Source organism: Tenrec ecaudatus, chromosome 7 (assembly GCF_050624435.1).
Source record: "Tenrec ecaudatus isolate mTenEca1 chromosome 7, mTenEca1.hap1, whole genome shotgun sequence".
Lineage (NCBI taxonomy): Eukaryota > Metazoa > Chordata > Mammalia > Afrosoricida > Tenrecidae > Tenrec > Tenrec ecaudatus.
In genome coordinates, this window is record NC_134536.1 from 50,221,814 (window position 1) to 50,241,930 (window position 20,117).

Below are 20,117 nucleotides of genomic sequence, written 5' to 3' on the forward strand. Positions count from 1 at the left end.
CACTTGCTTTGGCTTCAGCAGTTGTGTCTGGGGGTGGGGGGGGGGGAGCATCGTTGAATGTCAATTTAATAGAAGAAAGTAGTGATGCATTGAGGGGGTGCTTGAGTAGAGGCCCAGGGTCCTTCCACCACCTTAATACTAAACCTATAAATGTAGGCACATAGTGCACACCTCCATGATATGATTGCTGAGGACAAACGGGTGCATAGCAAATGTGGCGAAGAAAGCTGATGGTGCGCCTGTGCGATCACTATGGTATCTTACCATAGTGAATGAAGGGGGAAGTGCAGAGTGGAGACCCAAAGCTCATTTGTCGGCCACTGGAGATCCCCTTGCAGAGGGGTCTAGGGGAGAGATGAGTCAGTCAGTGTGCGATGTAGCACCGATGAAGAATACAGGTTTCCTCCAGTTCCTAAATGCTTCCTCCCCCCCACCTATCATGATACAAATTCTACCTTGCAAGTCTGGATAGAGCAGAGGATGTACACTGATACAGACAGGAGCTGGAGGCACAGGGAAGCCAGGGCGCATGATACCTTCAGGACCAGGGGTGTGAGGGGCGATACTGGTAGGGTAGAGGGTGAGTGGGTTGGAAAGAGGGAACCGATTACAAGGATCTACATGTGACCTCCTCTCTGGGGGATGGACAACAGAAAAGGCGGTGAAGGGAGACATCGGACAGGGCAAGACATGACAAAATAATAATTTATAAATTATCAAGGGCTCATGAGGGAGGGGGTAGCGGGGAGGAAGGGGAAAAAAAGAGGACCTGATGCAAAGGGCTTAAGTGGAGAGCAAATGCTTTGAAAATGATGAGGGCAAAGAATGTACAGATGTGCTTTACATAATTGATGTATGTATGGATTGTGATAAGAGTTGTATGAGTCCCTAATAAAATGTTTTGTTTTGTTTTTTCAAAAAAGAGCTGTAAGAATCCCCAATAAAATGATTTTTTTAAAGCAAAAAAAAAGCAAAGATGATAATTTGAGGACTGGGTTTCACCTACCCCAAGCCATGGTACTTGGAATTGCCTCGTACATATGTGAAAGTTGGACGCTGAGTCTGGAAGACAGACAGAGTTACTGCATTTCACTAGTGGTGCTGGCAAGAGTAATGCAAGTCCGTGACTGCCAAAGGAACCAACAAACCTGTGTTGGAATAAGTGCAGCCAAAGAGCTCCTTCAAGGAAAGGATGGCAAGGTTTAATTTTATGATACCAGTCCTCGGAGAAGGACTTCATGCTTGGCAAAGTAGAGGGGCTGCAGGAAAGAAGAAGGCCCCTTAACGAGAGTTACTGACACAGTTGCTGCAACACTGGAATAATTGCGAGGCTGGTACAGCTTGGGCAGCATTTCAGTCTGCTGGACACAGGCTTGCTATGGACTGCAGCCCACTTGCAGACATCTAACAGCACCAAACAACAGTGGAAGAATGAAAGTTAACAAGACTACTTACTAGGCTTAATTTTATAACAGCCTTCATTTTTTTCTTTATTATATTGTTTTCCCAAAGCCATTTTGTTGGGAGTTAATACAGCTATCATATCGTTCCATAGTTCAGTCACATCACAGTAGTATACAGTTGCTACCATGATCAGTTTCAAACATTCTCTTTCTCCTTGAATGCTTTGATATCAGCCACTCTTTTCTGCTGTATCACAAAAGGAAAGGAGTGTTTACAATTATGTACAAATTAACATAGACAACACCTGCCGAGGAAAGCTAGCTGATAGTTTTTATCTAACGTGTGAGTCCTTGGACAATAAAAATGAATTTTACATTTCGAAATAAATTCAGATGACCAGAATTATTGCTGCTTTGGTATCAAATAATTAGCATGTAGCCAATAAACAGGACCATACCTATGAATTGGAAATAGACATGCAAGACCAGAGAGGGTCAACTTGTTCAGACCTAGAGCTAGACCTTCTCATAACTCAAAGCCCTCACTCACTACTCAGGGCACAAACGTCTTCTCTGGCCTTCCCACTACTTAGTCTATAATTCTACCCCCAACCCCCACCTGAAACCCTTATTCTACTTGCTGTCCCTATAGGTTCTTCAATCCTGGGTTTTATATACCAAAAACCAGAAAAAAAACATGTAATAGAGCTTCAAGAGGGTGACCCCCAATAACATAACACCTCTGAGATAAACCCTAAAATGAACAAACAAAAATACAGAAAATATTGAAAACTAGATCAGGTTCAGTATGCATCAGAGTTATCAACTAACACAGTTTTAATTGTTCAAGTCATTTTTCCCCTTTAAGCTTCTAAGCCTCATCGCTCCAATGCGCTGTTTAGTCCCCGCTTTCTTCCCATCCCAGAGGCTTATTTTCTGTGTGGTTCCCACAAATATGTCTTGGGCTCCCACTGTCATCCACAGCTTTCTGCAAACTGGATTCTCACACTTTAGGCTCTGATACTATTCCCTCCTTTGACTATGGATTGTATGTTTCACAATCCTTTGGTGACTGATGTTGTTAGCCTTCGCCCATGTGGATTTGGTTGACATCTCACTTAGATAGCTGCTTGTTTGGAGACAAGTCTTTCAGACCCTAGACACTATTTTATCTGATAGCCAGGCACTATGTAACTTCTTCGCCACATTTTGCTACAGCGCATGTATCTTCTGCATTCCTTTCCTGAGGGTGGCAAGCAGGGCCATGATATAAGAACTAATTGTTCTTAAGTTGGAGCTAGGCTTTAGTGAGCTCTGAACCCATTCCTGGATCTGTTTTTATCTATCTATCTATCTACCTATCTATCTATCTATCTATCTATCTATCTATCTATCTATCTATCTATCTATCTATCATCTATCTACCTACCTAATCTGCTCTTGCCTCCCTTTCAAAACCTCTGAGCTAATTTATGGTAGAGAGTCTTATTGATCCTCCCCTTAGGGCATAATGATCTTCAATTAATATTGCCTTTGATTAACCCCTGGTACTAATTTTTTAAAGCCCTGTTGAGAGAAGGATATTAGGCCAACGTAGGCTAACTCCATATCACAGTACATGAATTATTCATTTGTACAGTATCAATACTTTTGTGACTGGATGCTATTCATATAAACAATGGGGGTTGTCAGAGCAATTCACAATAATGATTTCAGAGAATGTTCTTTACAGGTTTGCTGGAATAATACATATTATTATATAATATAATGATACAGTTTATAGGGCATTGATGTAGCAAGACCATGTTTGTCCGCCTACCGACAGATCAACACTCTGTTTTTTGTTTGATCAACAATCGTTTCCTCAGACACCATGTATTTCTGACTTAAGTTTTCAAGTTACCAGTGTGTCTGAGGTAGGGTCCAGTGCACCCAGGGGAGTTTCTGCATCGGCTCTCAGTGATGCAGCCTCTGGAGCAGACTTGGTACTAGACTCTGCATTGGTTATCAAATACTATAATTCTTTCTGGAGAGTGTAATCTCTATTGGTAGAACTCTTGACTGATCTTGAGAATGCACTGCTTAGTATAATGACTTCAGAATAAATATAATACACCTTAAGGTGTTACATATAATAAGACCTAAAGATGCTATTTTCAATTTAGCATAAAAATAACATCATAGCCACTACATATACATAGATATCTTACGCCAATATATGTGTGTGTATGTGAATACCTGAGTTTGTACTGACAACTAAAATTTTATATATGTATGTCAGTTGTTTTCCTTTTTCATATGCTTATTATTGTGTGTATTGTGGAGTTGATTTTAACTCATAGCAACCCAGGAGGACAAATAGAACTGCATCATTGCATTTCTTAAGCTTAATTTGTGTGTGTGTGTGTGTTTGTGTGTGTGTGTGTGTGTTTAAAGTTAATCATTTTATTGGGGGCTCATACAATTCTTATCACAATCCATACATACATCCATTGTGTCAATAACATATGTATATTTGTTGCCATCATCATTCTCAAAACATTTGCCTTCTACTTGAGCCCTTAATATCTGCTGCTCATTTTCCCCCTCCCTACCCACTGCTCCTTACCTCATGAACCCTTCATAATTAATAAATTATTATTATTTTTCATATATTACACTGTCCAATGTCTCCCTCCACCTTCTTCTCTGCTGTCCTTCCCCCAGGGAGGAGAATATACGTAGATTCTTGTAATCAGTTCCTCTTTCTACTCTACCTTCCCTTCACCCTCCAGGCATTGCCACTCTCACCACTGGTCCTGAAGGGGTCATCTGTCCTAGATTCCCTGTGTTTCCAGTCGCTATCTGTACCAGTGTACATTCTCTTGTCTAGCCAGATTTGTAAGGTAGAATTGGGATAATGATAGTGGGGGGAGGAAGCATTTAAGAACTAGAGGAAAGTTATATGTTTCATCGTTCCTACCCTGCACACTGACTGGTTCATCTCCTCCCCACAACCCTTCAGTAAGGGGTGTCCGGTTAGCTACCAATGGGTTTTGAGTCTCCACTCTGTACTTGCCCACATTTTCAATGATATGATTTTTTGTTCTTTGATGCTTGATACCTGATACCTTCGACAGCTCGTGGCCACACAGGCTGGTGTGTTTCTTCCATGTGGGCCTTGTTGCTTCTGAGCTAGATGGCCACTTGTTTATCTTCGAGCCTTAAGACCCCAGACGCTATATCTTTTGATAGCTTGGCACCATCAGTTTTCTTCACCACATTTGCTTATGCACACATTTGTCTTCATTGATCGTATCAGGGAGGTGGGCACCCATTGATAGGAATTTTAGTTCTTTCATGTCTGATAACTGGTCCCTTCTGCACTTTCTGGTCAGACAGGCTGGTGTGCTTCTTCCATGTGGGCTTTGATGCTTCTCAGCTAGAATGCCATCTTAAGCTTAATCTTGATGGCCCTGATCACTGGATCTGTTCTTCCATGGAGAGAGGCAGGTGAATTTAAACCACCAACCTTGTGCCCAGTAGCTGAGCACTTAACCATTTCTCTGCCAAGACTCCTTTAGTCTATTTATTAGACTCATTAATTCAATACAATTAATGAGCCACATTGTGTATTTTACCAGATAATAAATTAAAAGATATTTATTTTCTTTCAGTCCACTTTATTTCTAGCTACTCAAATAAGTAGGTTTGCTTGATGGTGCTATTCTAAATATCTTTGAAGTGATGTTAGTTTTTGAATATATATATATATATTTATTTTTATCCTAGACATGTATTTAAAGTTGACTATAAAATGCTGTCTATTTAATTTATGTATATTTAGGCACTAATTCCTAGAATTAATGTTTGCTTTTTTCTTGAATTATGAGATATTCCTGAGAAACTGTCTTAAAAATTTGTATTTATTCAACAAGCAGTGATAAAGTGGCAAGTAAGCCGCTGACAAATCACGTCCCTGATCTCAAATGTCTTAATATTCAAATTAAATCTGTATCCTTAAAAGCAGCTTGACAATAAATTTTAGAGAAAGCAATTAATAGTTTAACTCCTATGAATTTATTATATTTGAGTCTAATTTAAAGTATTAGCTTTTTAAATAAAATTTTTTAGAAATAGAAGTCCCAGTAAAGACAAGAAAATAAAGTGTGATTTTAAATGTTTCATAATTAAAGCTTTCAGATCTAATATTGATTATTAACTTTTTTTAGTTTTAAGTCTGTGAACAATTTTTCTTGATACAAAATTATATTTCATTATTTATTCTCTTTTATTTTTTAATGGTATAAATAGATACTATATTTAAAGTAATACTTATTAAAAATATTGGACATTTATTATCATAAACTGTGCTTAACGGCTAAATTGAAAATGTAGCTCACTTGATGAAGAAATTGCTGAGAAATGCAAATTTGTAAATAGGAGGAACTGATTTAGAATATTTATAAAAAATAGTTGGCCTAAGAACTTCAGTGAGAATTCATTATGCAAATTTTTACAGCTTTTGCAGAAGTTTCAGTATAAAACAGTCTAGATGTAAAGTTCGTATTTACATCATCATAAAAAAATGGACTAGGCAAACATCCTCACTCCTGGAGAGGAAAGGATTCTCAGTGTTAATGGAATCAATGACTAAACCAGGAATTTTAAGCTTAATGGGTACATTTACTATTGAAACATAGAATATGCCCTAAATATTTACTATTTCATACAGCATGCCTCCTTATGTTTCCCCAAAAATTGAGATATCACACTTCAAAATTTTAAGTTGATCCATGTGAACACAGTATCTGTTCTTTCTATAGTGTATAACATCTGACTTTTAAATGCACATGCTTATAATATTTGGAGTAAATTACTATGCTACCACATTACTTTTGAAGCAGCAATTCAAAGCAAAGCAAGCATTTCTGTACGCGGTGTCTCATATGTGTATTCATCATTTAACTTTCACTCTCTCTCGTGCAGAGGCACCTGCCTATTGATACCATAGAATCTGGCATCCATCCGGTATATTTCTGCACCACTCACTATGTTGAAATGCTCCTCAAGGCTGAGGTGCCACTTGTGTTTTCAGCTTTCCACATGTCCGGATTTGCCCCGTCGCAGGTAATCCAGAGACAATAATAGTGTTTAATTCCAAGGTCCCAGTGTCCTTAACATTACAGTCTGGTGTCATATAAATGATACAGCTATATGTATCATTTGTATGATACATATAATGTATAGTATGTATACTTTTTATCTACTTAAATAGTATATTATGTATACTTTTTTATCTACTTAAATTCCCAGATTGTTTTCCTCCCAGACCTGGTATGTGTTTCTGTCCAGCCAGTGCTTGACATGCACAGATTTCAAATGACGATTTTATTTTTTAATACTTTAAAGAGGTCTTCTTTTATATAATAGGTAAGTTGATTTGTTGACTGCTGTTCCTGTGGTTGTTGATTGTGGATGCATGTAAAATGTAAACCTTTGCAACTTCAATCTTTATCACGATGCTGCTTATTTGTCCAGTTGTGAGAATCTTTTTGGTTTGATTTATCTGAAGTATAATCCAAACTGAAAACTGTGGTTTCTCAGATTCTTCAGTAAGTGCCGCAAGTCCTCTTTCAATTAGGCTGTATCATCTCTATGTTGGAGGTTGTTAATAAATCTTTCTCCAGCCCTGATGTCATATTATTTTTCATATTGTTTAGCTTTTCAGTTATTCAACATATAATGTAAAGCTAAAACTGATACACACTTTTCCTGATTTTAAGCCAGTGTCCCCTTATTCTGTTTAAATAGCTGTCTCTTAGTCTATGTATAGGTGTCACCTGAACACAATTAGGTGTTTAATTCCACACTTTATTCATTCTTTATAATGTTATCTCTATTATGTTCCACACAGTTGAGAACCTTTGCAAAGTCAATGAAATACTCGTAGGCACCTTTCTGGTATTCTTTGCTTGTAGTCAAGGTCCTTCTGACACCATCAAATGGTGTCCTTTTTTCTTTTCTGAATATAGCCTGAATCTCTGGAAGGTCACCACCAATATACAGCTACCATGATTGTTAAATTGTATTCAACAAAAGTATACCTGTCTGTGATATTAATTATCTTGTAATAATGTTTGCAGCAGTCAGGTAACCTTTCTTTGAATGGGCAAAAGTATGTATCTCTTTTACTTGCTTTGCCATTTGTATTTTCAGCTTTCCATGTGTCAGATATCACTCCATCACAGATAATCTACAAAAAGAATTTCAAATGTCTTCCCATAGACTGCTTTAATGAGTGCTTCTAGCACTGTAATTGTGCATTATAGCATCTCAGCTTTTCTTCCATCCATTCGTGAAGCCTCCTGTGTACTCAAAACTTCATTGTAGCTTTTATGCTGTGACCTTCGGTACCACGTTCAATGTTTTGCCCACAGTATCCTTCGATATTATAACTCAAGGGTTGAATTTTGTTTGTTACTTCTTTTAGTTTGAGATATTCTGAATGTGTTCTTCTTTTCTTGGCTTTCTTACATCAAGTTTCTGAATATTCCATGATAATACTTAGTCTTTTTGAGCTGTCCTTTGAAACTTTCTGTCCAGATCTGTTGTCATTATTTCCTCCATTTGCTGGACTTCCTCTGTGTTCACAAGGAGCCCTGGTAGCATAGTAATTAAGAGTCGGACCTGCTAACTGCTAGGTCGAGCTGCTAACCACCAGCACTCCTCGGGGGAAAGATAGGCCTTACTACACCCATAGAGAGAGAATTACAGTCTCGGAAGCTCAGACGGGCTCTATGTGTCAGCCTCAACTTGATGGCACTGAGACTCTATGTTCAAGAACAAGTTTTAGAGTCTCCTCTGACATCCACTTTGATTTTTCCTTGTTTTATTCTATTTCTAATAGCCTTTTGTTTTCTTCACATGATGTTCTTAATGCCATTCCAAAGCTTGCCTGGACTTTGGTCACTAGTGTTCAGTGCATCAAATCTGTTCTTGACATTCAGGGAGATAGTCTCCAGGTTGTACTTTGGCTCTGGAGAGCTTGTTTTTATTTTGCTCACCTTCAACCTTAACTTGCATATGAGCAATTGGTGGTCTGTACCCCAGTTGACCCCTGGCCTCATTTTGACTGATGATGTTGAGTTTTTCATCATTTCTTTCACAAATACAGTTGCTTTACTTCCTGTGTAGTCCGTCTGGTGACAGCCACATGTATAGGTGCTGTTTGTATTGTTGAAAAAATATTTTTGTGATAAAGAAGTAGTTGATATTGCAAAGCTCTGTGGGGCATTCTCTACCTTTTCTCTATAACCATATCTCCCAACTACTTTTTGGTTCCAACTTTGCATTCCAATTGTCAATAATTATTAATGCAACTTGCCTGCTGCTTTGATCAATTTCAGACAGAAGAAGTTGGTGTAATTCTTCAATTTGTTCATCACTAGCTTTAGTTGTTGGTGCATACATTTGAATAAGAGTTGTATCAACTGGATTTCTTTTAATGCGTATGGGTATTATCCTAAAACAGACAACGTTGTTCTTCAAGATAGATCTTGAAATGTTCTTTTTGATGATGAATAGAAACTATTCATCTTGCATCTGTCATTTTCTGCATGGCAAACTACATGATTGTCTGACTCACAATGGTTGATACCAGTCCATTTGAGCTCACAATAACCTAGGATAGTGATCTTTATGAATGCCTTTTTTTCAAGACCATTTTATTGGGAGGAAAATAGATATTGTTTAGCGATTTGGATAAGAGAAACCACCAACCACCAGGTGGGTAAAGGAAACTGCCATCGGGAGAAAGGTGGGGCTTTCTTCTCCTGTCAACAGTTCCAGTCTTAGAAACGTGCGGAGACAGTTCTCCACTCTCCGGTAGGGTCACCACGGCAGTCACTTTGCTTCTTGTTTTGGAGAGCTGTCATTATCTGTGCCCTTGAATATGCTGTTTTCACTATTTCTGCCTATTTGAGTCTTTTAAGGGCACTTAAGTTGGGATAATTGAGTTGGGATAATTATGCCCAATTCAAATTAGACATTTGGGTTTGGATGAGATTTAGATTGATTTTATGTTCAATTATACAGTACTTTGAAAATATTTTATCCTTGTCCTACTTGTTCTTCCTATCTAAGAACATAGCTGTTCTATTTGCTTTGTGTTAAATTTTATTACATCTTATAGTTTTCATTTTATATCTGTGAGTCACCTCTTATTATAGGTATTGATAGCAAAAAATTATTTTTACAATTTAATTTTCACTTGGATCTTTGTTAATTATTAGTGTCTTTTTAATTATTAGTTTTTGTATTCATTAATATAGGACATTTTCCCCCTAACTGGACTTTCATTTGTTTTTTCCTCTTCCAATTTAAAAAATTGCAACCTTATTTCTTTTCCATTTTTATTAAATATATAGCTATTTCATAGTAATTATAAAGAGTGGCTAATGTGTTTTAGATGAGCTAGTGGAAAATAATCTAACACTGCATCATTAAGCACTAACTGTTTCTTGTAAGGAATTGTGCTCCAGAAGAAAGCCTCTATTTGATTTGTCAAGTGCTCATTTTTCAACTACCCGTGGTTAAGGATAGCTTGAGCTTGGGTTTATTTGGCCCCGTTACATAACATATTGATACAATTTGAGACTTCATATAAGTATTGGTATATTTTGTAATAAAAAAGTTGCCTTTGCATTCCCTAGAATTTTCCCTAAGAAATCCGTTCCTCTTAGACACTAGTTCTTATTGACATCAAGCTATGTGTCCAGTTATGCCTGCTGGGGGTGTGCTAACTCTAACAGTATATGCCCCCAAATTTGGCATGCGTGACAAGAGGCTTGCTAGACACCTATAGTACATAAAAATATGTGCTTTCAAAATTAAAGAAATTAAAATTATTTTTTTTCTTGTAATGGGTGACCTCCCACCATCTATTCATTTTAGATTTCCTAAAGATAATAAGAAATCCAACTATGGAAATATATTATGTGTAGTAGAAAGGAACATTCTTCTTCAGCCTATGTTAGCGCTTACACTTTCTGCTCAAAACTTGATTGGAAGCAGTTATTCAGCATGAGCTTAAATATTTAGCATAAGCTTAATCATTTATTTTATTTGTTCTTCTAAAATCCAAGCAAGGTGAGCAATATGTATATCCTGAGATTTCCTTTTGGGCATTTTAACCTGGATTAGTATATGTTTTCTCTAATTCAACTAAGAATTCATTAGTCTATATTTTTTCATTTAAACATGAACTACCAGAGACCAAGGAAAACATACAATGTCTTAGGCCTCGTTCTATCAATTTAGTAATTATAATGAAAACTATCACACTTACATTTGTCAATTTAAAACTACATATAAGCAGCAACTTTATAAATAAAGATTGCATGCATTACTTCTGGGCAGTATGTTATTTTCTTAAATTAGTCGATGTTAAAAGTGAATTTTTAATGGTTCTTTATTTATGCTAAAGCTTTTTATGCCTTAAGAAGTATAGCTCATTGCTTTGCTGTTATTATTTACCATTTCTATGCTGATTATAAAATACGAAAATAGTCTTATGATAACTAGACAATATATGTGATTAATTAGTTATTTTGATACTAATTTTGTGTTTCAAAGCTTATTCACTTTAATCTAATTATAAGCTGTAGTTTCTGAAGTTGTATATTCTTTACTCACTAAGGGATTGGCTAATTAATGAAGGATTGGTGGCCATATTGCTAAGTGAAATACACTCATCTCTAGAGTAAAATTACTGGCCTCCACTAGATTATATAAAAGTGAATGTAGTTAAACATTCATGCGTGTTGATGAGAATTTCTTTTAAGAGTAACTAAGATTGGAAAGAAAATAGAAATTTTGTTATCAATTCTTTTTTAAAAATAACAACAAAAATAACATGTCCTCATTAACTTTTTAAACTACTTATTGAAAGATTTTCCATAATGTTTTTTTACGACTTCCCTGGTGAAGTACCATGCATCTTTGATGATCTTCTTTTGTAATTCCTCGGGGTCATCTTCCTCGATGTTGTACTGTGTAGCCAGTGGGTTAACGTGAATAATGCTCTAGATGTAGTCAAGATGAAGCCTACTTGTCTTTTTGTAGTTACTGCCTCCTCCCCTACTTCCAATTACAAGGGCAGGATTCAAGGAAAACTATTTCATCACTTTGTATGTCCTGCAGCAGCGCTTCTAGAAAATGTAAAGGAAGGAACGTTTGTGGGTGACTATATATGTAGAAGTTTGGGAAGACAAAGGTAGCGAGCTTGTGCTCATATGAAACGTCCTGAGAAAACCAGCCCCTTGTAAAGTGGAAACCTCTCAGAGAAGAAAAACTAAAAAAAAAAATTCCCCCTAAATGAATAAGATAGAAGTAGCAAAGCTATATGCTACCAAAGGCAGAAAACTTGCGAGACCCAGAAAAACTACGTAGGCAAGTCCATCAACTTCCGCATTTCACAGGTTACCATCTTTTTTGTCAAGTGATTGCTTTTAGGGATAGAGGAAGATGAGTAGGAGGGTCAGGGTACGTACTTCCTTTGATGTGCACCATTACCTGTGAATTAAGGTTACCAAACAACATTCTAACCTGCTCTGATCAAGCCTCTGTATTTAATTGTCAATATTTAGGAGACACAGTGACAGAAGTATGTGCACATAGGGATGCAATCTGAGAAATCCATTCTGTGGGGAATTCTACAGGGAAGAGGTAGAGATAGGGAGATCAAGGCAGAGAACCTATAGAATCAAATGGTTTTCAGAGACATTAACAAGTCACAGTTTACATCCGAATGAGGAGTCTGATTCATTGTATCATTTATTACCTTGTTAAATTTATGTCTGAGAAAGTCCATAATTAATAATATTAAGGAAAAATATGAAGAAGCATGTGGCATCAGGGATAGAGGAAGGCTTATTAACAGCCTGCGGCAGGGAGAGGACAGGCTTACATGCTGAAAGTGAGATGGAATTGAAGCACTGGCTGATGAAGATGTAGTATTGTAGCTCTCAGTAGGAATTACAAATCAACGTAAGGAAGACCCAAATCCGCACAACTCTATCAATAGACAACGTCATGATAAATGGAGAAAAGTCTGAAATTGTCAAGGATTGTCTCTTCTTGGATCCACAATCCCTGTTCATGGAAGCAGCAGTCAAGAGATCAAAAGACTTTATCCTATTATGTTGATCTGCTGCACAAGACCTCTGTAGAATATTGAACAGCAAGCATGTTGCTTCAATGGCTGCAGTGCGCCTGATCCATGGCCTGGTTTTCTCTCTTGTATCATCTGCATCTGAAAGTTGAACATTGAATAAGGAAGATTGACAAGAATTGAATATTGAACATACCGTGGACTGCTAAAAGTCTACACTGATCTAGATCGGAAGAAGTAAGGCCAGAGTGCTCCTTAGAGGAATGATGGCAAGACTTGGTCTTACGTACTTTGGACATATTGTCAGGGGAAAGCGGTCCCTGGCGAAGACATCGTGCTTGGCAAAGTGGAGCGGTGGCGAAAAGAGGAAGGGCCTCAAAGAGCTGCGTTGACACAGAGGCTGCGTCAGTACACTCAGACATGGGAACAATCCTGAGGATGGCCCAGGACTGTGCAGTACTTAGTTCTGTTGTACATAAGGTTCTATGGTGGAGACGACTCGATGACACCAAATGACAACAACAAGGAAAATGTTTATCTATTTGAATCTATGTGATATTCTTTGCCCTCTTAGAATTCTTGGCGGTAGGCCGATTTGCAGGTCAGTAATTTTGTAGATCGAAAAATATTTGTTCAATGATTAAAAAATGTGACAATATTCAACACACTTTCAGAAGAATAGTCTTCTAGACTTTCAGCACGACAGTTTAGTTATTCTTGAAATATCTTGCTCATGTATTAGCAACAAGAAGACAAGATCATTTCTGCCAAGTACAAATAATCTACACACATGTATCTTTAAAAGTATATGACTCCCCTTCAGAATGTAAAATCTGTGAGAACAGGAAGTTGGTGTCTTTTTTTCCATCTTACAATATACACTAGTGCCTTGTGTATAACTAGGTGCATGCTCAATTTAAAGGAATAATAATAATTTATGTGTCTGTGTTATATAGTAACATATGTGGGACTTTTTATGTTTTTAGAGTGCTTTCATTTATAGTGTTTCATTTTTTCTATTGTGACTTTCCCATATAATAGATCATATTATTCCTATTGATTAGAAAAAAACAGAGTAAGATAATGATTAAATGTACATAATATAGAAAAGCAAAAACCAATAATCCTTTGTTAGTAGCTATCATAAACTACTTGCTAAATTCTGTGATGACTTTTTTTTTCCAGCCAGAATAGATAAGGTTGGATTGACAGGTAACTTTTTACTTACATGCGTTTTGACTTCAGAAATATTAGTTTGAACTGTATCACATTACATTTCTGAAGGTCAGGAAAAGTTGACTATTAGTAATTTCACACAGTTTAACCTGAAGAGCAGTAACGTCAACCCCAAAGAACATGGACAGAAGCTGTTGCCCCCCTCCCTCATCTTTGCCTACTCACCAGTCACTCTTAAAAATTGCCACCTGAATGCCAACTGCTTCTCTTGTGGATCATTTGTATGCATTTCACTATTTCATGCATGCTCCTTGTTTCTCTTTCTTCTGCCATCTAAAGGCTCCAATTTCATTAAGGCAGCCTGGCCAGAGGTTAATTGACATTAGCAGCCATAGCAAGGAACAGCGAGTTAGCAGTGCTGCGGCCAAAGGAACCACTGACTGGGCCAGTGGGAGCTGGAGTTCCTTCTTCCTTGGTCCAGTGAAGCCCACCACTCCATTGGCATTTTGGGACAATGGACATGTGGACATTTATTCTGAATCCAAGTCTAGTCCTCAGGTCCAGTTTTGCCAGAATCATGTTAGTATCAAATAGAGTTAAAACCAAGGGGAATTTAACATCTACTATTGACAAATGTTGGGGTTTGTAAATATATTCCTGTTGAACAAAGAGTTAAACTCATAAGGCTATGAAAATAATTTGGAGTCTACTGAGAACAACAACAACCTAGAATACAGAATAAAGCCTTTTGTCAAGGGTAGTTTGACCATACTTTGCATTGATGCTAATAAAAGAGAAAGCCTGGTCAGAAGAGGAAATTAAAAATCAGCCTATAATGGCAAATATTTAACAGTTTATGGCCAATGATGTGTGTGAATGAAAATAAAATCAATAATGTCATATTGAAAGCAGTTAAGAGCAGAATTCACATGTCAAAAAGTGAATCAGATTTAAAAGCAAAGTTTAGAGAATGTTCAAAAATATATTTTAAAAGGACCAGCAAAGTAAAAAGAGCAGAAATCTTACCTGTGTGTTTTTCACATGTATGACAAATGGAAATGGGCTCTGATATCTTTTCGCCACCACCACGACCACGACCACGACCACCACCACCACCACCATTCCCTCCTGTCCCTGTATAGCTCCAATTACAAACGCATAAAACTAAAGAAGGGAGATTCAAGAAAGGCGATCTTTCTTCAATAGTCATTTATAAAATATAAATAACAATTAAAATACTGGAAAGTATGTACTAAAATGTAAGCCAGGTTGATCTGTGTTATTGCTATTTATTTTCCTAAAGACTCTATTGTTCATAATTGGCATTTATTGCTTTTAAAATCTGAATAAATTTTATCAAAAAAAGATAAATGCAGAGGCAGGCAGAATCCACTCTTTGGTAAAAGTCTCATTTTTAAATTATTCACTGCATTCGCTCCCAGTTTTTAAGTTATATAATTATGCTTGGGTTGTATTGTTTTCTGATTTGCATTAATGTAACATTTAGCAATCTGTCATCTGCATAATTATACATCTGTGATGATAGGTAGGGAAGAAAAACTCCCATCTCTGAATTAAGATAGTCTCTTAGCATTTGTTGTCTGTGGAGAGCAGACCGGTGTTCTGAGCAAGAGGAGGACAATGTGACTAAAGGGCACATTGAACAGTACGCTCAGGTACACGAGCAAGGTGAACATGGTCAGTTACCTCCCAAGTTCAGTGTCAAGGCCATGAAGGTTTTCTCCTGCTTTCAGCAAAGAGAGGATGTAGCTTTGTTTGGTTTCTATGCAGAATGCCTTTCTATTTTGATTAAATACTGAACTTTTTAGTGGCTGTGTGAATTATTGATTATTGCTTTTTAAATGTAACTTGTTTTTAAAATATTTGCAAGCTTTCTAATCAACTGATCTACCGCCCCCCCGCCCCCTAGATTTGCCTGCAATGGATTACTCAGTGCTTCTGGAATTATTTAGATTGGTCAGAAATCTGCCATTACATTGCTACTTGTGTGTTCCTTGGTCCTGATTATCAAGTGTATATCTGTATAGCTATATTCAAACATCTACAACAAGAAATTCTACAGCACACTCAGGCACAGGATCTGCAGGTTTTCCTGAAAGTAAGTATTCTTATACCTATGGGAAAATGCTGCCTAAAACTTAATAGATGTGTTACGGTATCAAAGTAGCAATGATTCATTTTTTTTAATGCTTTCCAAACTCTTGACAATATTCTTAAGTACATCTATGATTTAAAAAATATATTTTAAAAAGAATAGCGAATAATGATTGGGCGTTCAGTCTTCGATATATTCTTAATGCTCATTCAATCCTAAAAACAAGCCCGAGTGTCAGATACTCATATTATTCCATGTTAGAGAAGAAGAAACTTAGACACAGAGTGAAGTAGGTTGCTCAAGATTGTGTAGCCAGTGAGTCGTAGAAGCACAATATGGAGATACAAGGAGCCAAAATTCTGATTTTAAAAAGTATATGATTTTAAAAAATATATCTATCTTAAAAATAATTCCTATGTCTTATTTCAGCTATAAAGGTTGAGGTTATTGTGTTACTATAAATATTTGTAACATTTAAATATAATACAAATATTTGCTGCTTTTAATATGATTTTCTATACTTTGAAATTCTATATATTTTCCTAAACTTATAAAACTTTGATGAGCATTTATGAAAAATAGTCTATCAACACACTTAAAATAATTTATATATACAAATTTAATATTCTAAAATATGATATTGTTTCTTAGTTTCTCACTCATACTAATAAGCCTTTTGAAGGTCTGGCTATTAGGAAATACATTCTGTATAAAGAAACACATCCCTATATGCAATTCCCAACGAAAATGTGCTGCTGAGATTCTTTGCTTGAAGCCATAGCCTTGAATTTAAAGTGTTATCCTACTCCAAGAAACACACACAAATGTACACAATTTTTATTTAACAAACAAAAAACAATATTTATTAGTTACTACGGTGTTTCTAGGTCCACAGATAATTTATAGCAAATTAAATTTTATCTTTAGTCTTTGCCATTATGTACTTGCTGGAGCTATTTTCCATATAATTGATATTTTTTCCTTAAATATCATTCACCACTTAAGATTACCAAACAATTCAGTATTTTTATTTCATACACACTGAACATCAAACATTTTAATTTCACTGAACACTTTTATTTCAAAACATCTTAAACTCTGCACATACATTGCTAGGATTACACTTTAGAAGCATTCTCAGTGAAAAAGGACACGAGAGATGGGTTGCACCTGTAAAGTGGAAAAGAATGGGCACAAGAAGCGATGGGAGAAAAGAGATTGAGTAAGTGGGGATCAGGTGGGGACAAAACGTGAGTTCATTGTCAACAGGGGATGTTTTCATCAGCTGGAGCAGTCAAATAAAAAAATCGCAAGGTCTGAAAATCTCCAGTCTTATTTCTAAATTTTCTACTTCACATTTTTGTAGTGTTTATCAATATCCTTAGTTATTTCATATGTGATCTTGTCGATGCTCCACACTAGTATGTGTAGGCATTGTAGTGACTATTACTGTTTGCCTTATTTACTTATTTACTTACACATGGTAAGTGCTCAATAGACATTAGAGGAAGGAATAAATAAAGAATTTAAGTGAATCTTTAAGAAATAAATGGGGCTTAATTTTAATCACAGTGAGTAGCAAGCGTGACTACAGTCTTGTCTCTGTTACTTACCTGCCTTCTCACTAAACGAATGTCTATATTTCACCATCCTTAGATCTCACTGCTGTGGTTTCACCTGTTGCCTGCAGGGTAAAATAGCAATGTGCTTTGCAAGTGGAGACTTCTTTAAACGTGTCCCAAACTCCACTGTGCTCAGAGCATTATGCCGTCAATTTACGACGAAAGGATTTTTAATGGGTGTGGTTGGGGCGGCGAGGGGGCAGATCTTAGAAGAGAGCTCTACTACCTTAGTCCAATTTAAATTACTAAAATTTGAATTGAGTTGGTTTAAACCTAAATTTAAAACATGTTGGGAAGTAATTACTTCTAGCACTTGAAATGGTACTAACTCTGCTTTTTAATTCTACTATTTATATTCATCTCAGGGATGAGGGGTGGGAGGGAAGCTTTTCTGTTTGCTACCATGACTTCATTTTTTTCTTTCATTTTTTTGGTTCAGTAAGTAGGTCATAAATCTATTGCTTTTTTTGACTGACAATCATTTTTCTTATGGTAAGGTATTTCTGGTTTGGTTTATACATATTCATTCACAACCACATTAATTACTTACTTAAATCCTATAATAATCCCTTACTTTAAAAATATATAAATATTCGTGTATTATATTTAATGTATGTAAAAATCAATGATGAAATACTTATTAAATATTTTTAATCTTCCTTTTCTAATAAAAACTTCTAATCAGAAAGAGATACATGATTTTCAAAATCTACATTTGACTCCAGTTCTCCATGTTAAACCGTAGAACTTATCTTTAACACTTCTTGATTGAAAATATCAGGCTTTCACAAAGAAAGGAAGAGAGAGGGAAGGTAAATATTACATATTTCATTGATAATAACATTCTTTTACAAAAAATCATTTTATTGGGGCCTCGTCCAACTCTTATCACAATCCGTACACACATCCATTGTGTCAAGCACATTTGTACGTTTGTTGCCATCATCATTCTCAAAACAGTTGCTCTCCACTCGAGCCCTTGATGTCAGCTCCCCATTACATTCCTCCATAGGCTATTCCATCATGTTATTCCCTGCCTTTTTGAGCCTTCCCTCCCCATCACCTAAAAGCCAATATGCCCAGTCGTCTTCAGTCCCCAGTCCTAACCAGCCTTTCTAAGGAACCCTGAGTATATTCTTGGGCAAGGTCAGAGGTTCTACTCCATCAGCTGCTCCACAGGAGAAAGATGAGGACTGACACTCTCAGAAATTCATCAGAATTACTTTGATGGCAGTATGTTTTTGGATTAACCAACCTTTCTAATATGATCTAATCCTCCAAGGTCAATGGTCCACAACAGCCAAGGTAATTGCAACTTATCTGCCAAAGAAAAGAGAACTTCAAACAGGAAGGAGAAAGCAAGGTTACCTTAAAAGAAAACAAGAAGTGCTCACTTCAGCAGCACCTATACTAAAATGGGGATGCTGCATAGAAAATTAGCATGCCCCTGTGCAATGATGACACGCAAGTTCATGAAGCATTCCATATTCAAAATAATGATCACACAAGAAGAGAATGGGAGGAATGCTTTCTAGTCTTGGAATTGAAAAAGTTGCCTAATAGAACATTAGTGCATAATGCCATCAAGTAGCTGATCAGTACATTAAAGCATAAAAGCTTAAACGACTTACTTACAATCGTGAGGCGCCTGGAGTGAGAGAGAACTTTTGTAACAACCATTGGGGTTTGAGTAGACCCTACACTTACCATTTCTGTTTGAAAAATAGATAGTACACTCACTTAGAGATTAATATATAGCTGAATACTGGTAAAGCCCAGGCCTGAAGTCTGCATTCTACCTTTTGGATTAGATTGGTTTCTGCAACCAAAACATGCAGGGAAACCTTACAATAGAGAGCTGACTTACCACAGCGCTTCAGGCAGCAAGAACGGGTAGACTTGCAATCAGACCACTCCAAAGAAAGAGAAAACAAAAGGTTGATTGATACACTTATCCTTTACCTAATCTTATAAAAAAATTCTAAAACAATCCTGTGGAGAGGGAAGAATGAAAGATTGAGAGAAAGCAAATATTTTGGACCCAGTATTCTTGAACCTATACCTTTCTGAATGTTAGAGGCAGTGACATCTATGGAAAGAGATTTATTTTCCCTATACCTATAACCTTTAAAGGGCTAAATTCCTTAATATATTAAGCTTTTATGAATCAATATGTAAAACATGAACCTGATAGAAAAATGCATAAAACTTAAGTGCTGGTTCTTAAAAAAACAATATATAAGTGACAAATGAATATGTGAATTTTCCAATTATATACTTAATGAAAAACATGAAAATTAAAAGTACACTGACATGACTCTTCCATCAGTTAGGCCCAGATGATAATACTCAAGATTGCTAAGGATAAGTGTGATAACTGGAACTCAGAAAATATGGTGAGAATATAAATTCATCTAGTCTTTTAGAAGAAAATTAAAAGTATTATATATATATATATATATATATATATATATATATCTGACATTGATTCATAGTGACAACCTGTGGATTTCTGAGACTGTAACTGTTTACAGGAGTAGAAATCCCAGTCTTTCTCCTGTGGAGCTGCTTGTCTTTTGAACTGCCGACCATGCGGGTCAAGGCCCAACACTTCTCTCTCTCTCTCCACACATGCATGTTTATGTATG

At 36.5% G+C, this 20,117-nt stretch overlaps 1 protein-coding gene and 1 non-coding gene across 5 annotated transcripts in view; both read left to right on the forward strand.

Moving 5' to 3' along the window:
- TBC1D32 (TBC1 domain family member 32) overlaps positions 1–20,117 on the forward strand; it is a 279,831-nt gene that overhangs the window by 249,335 nt on the left and 10,379 nt on the right. For 2 of the 4 annotated variants that reach the window (XM_075554615.1, XM_075554614.1), the window contains 2 exons: positions 6,372–6,512; positions 15,662–15,850. In XM_075554615.1, the coding sequence (XP_075410730.1) occupies positions 6,372–6,512; positions 15,662–15,850 (330 nt within the window). The remainder of the gene's footprint in view (positions 1–6,371; positions 6,513–15,661; positions 15,851–20,117) is intronic. The other 2 variants (XM_075554617.1, XM_075554616.1) reach the window with 2 other exon arrangements.
- Positions 18,856–18,961, forward strand: LOC142453954 (U6 spliceosomal RNA). Its single transcript, XR_012785504.1, has one exon. It is a non-coding gene; the product is annotated as a U6 spliceosomal RNA (small nuclear RNA).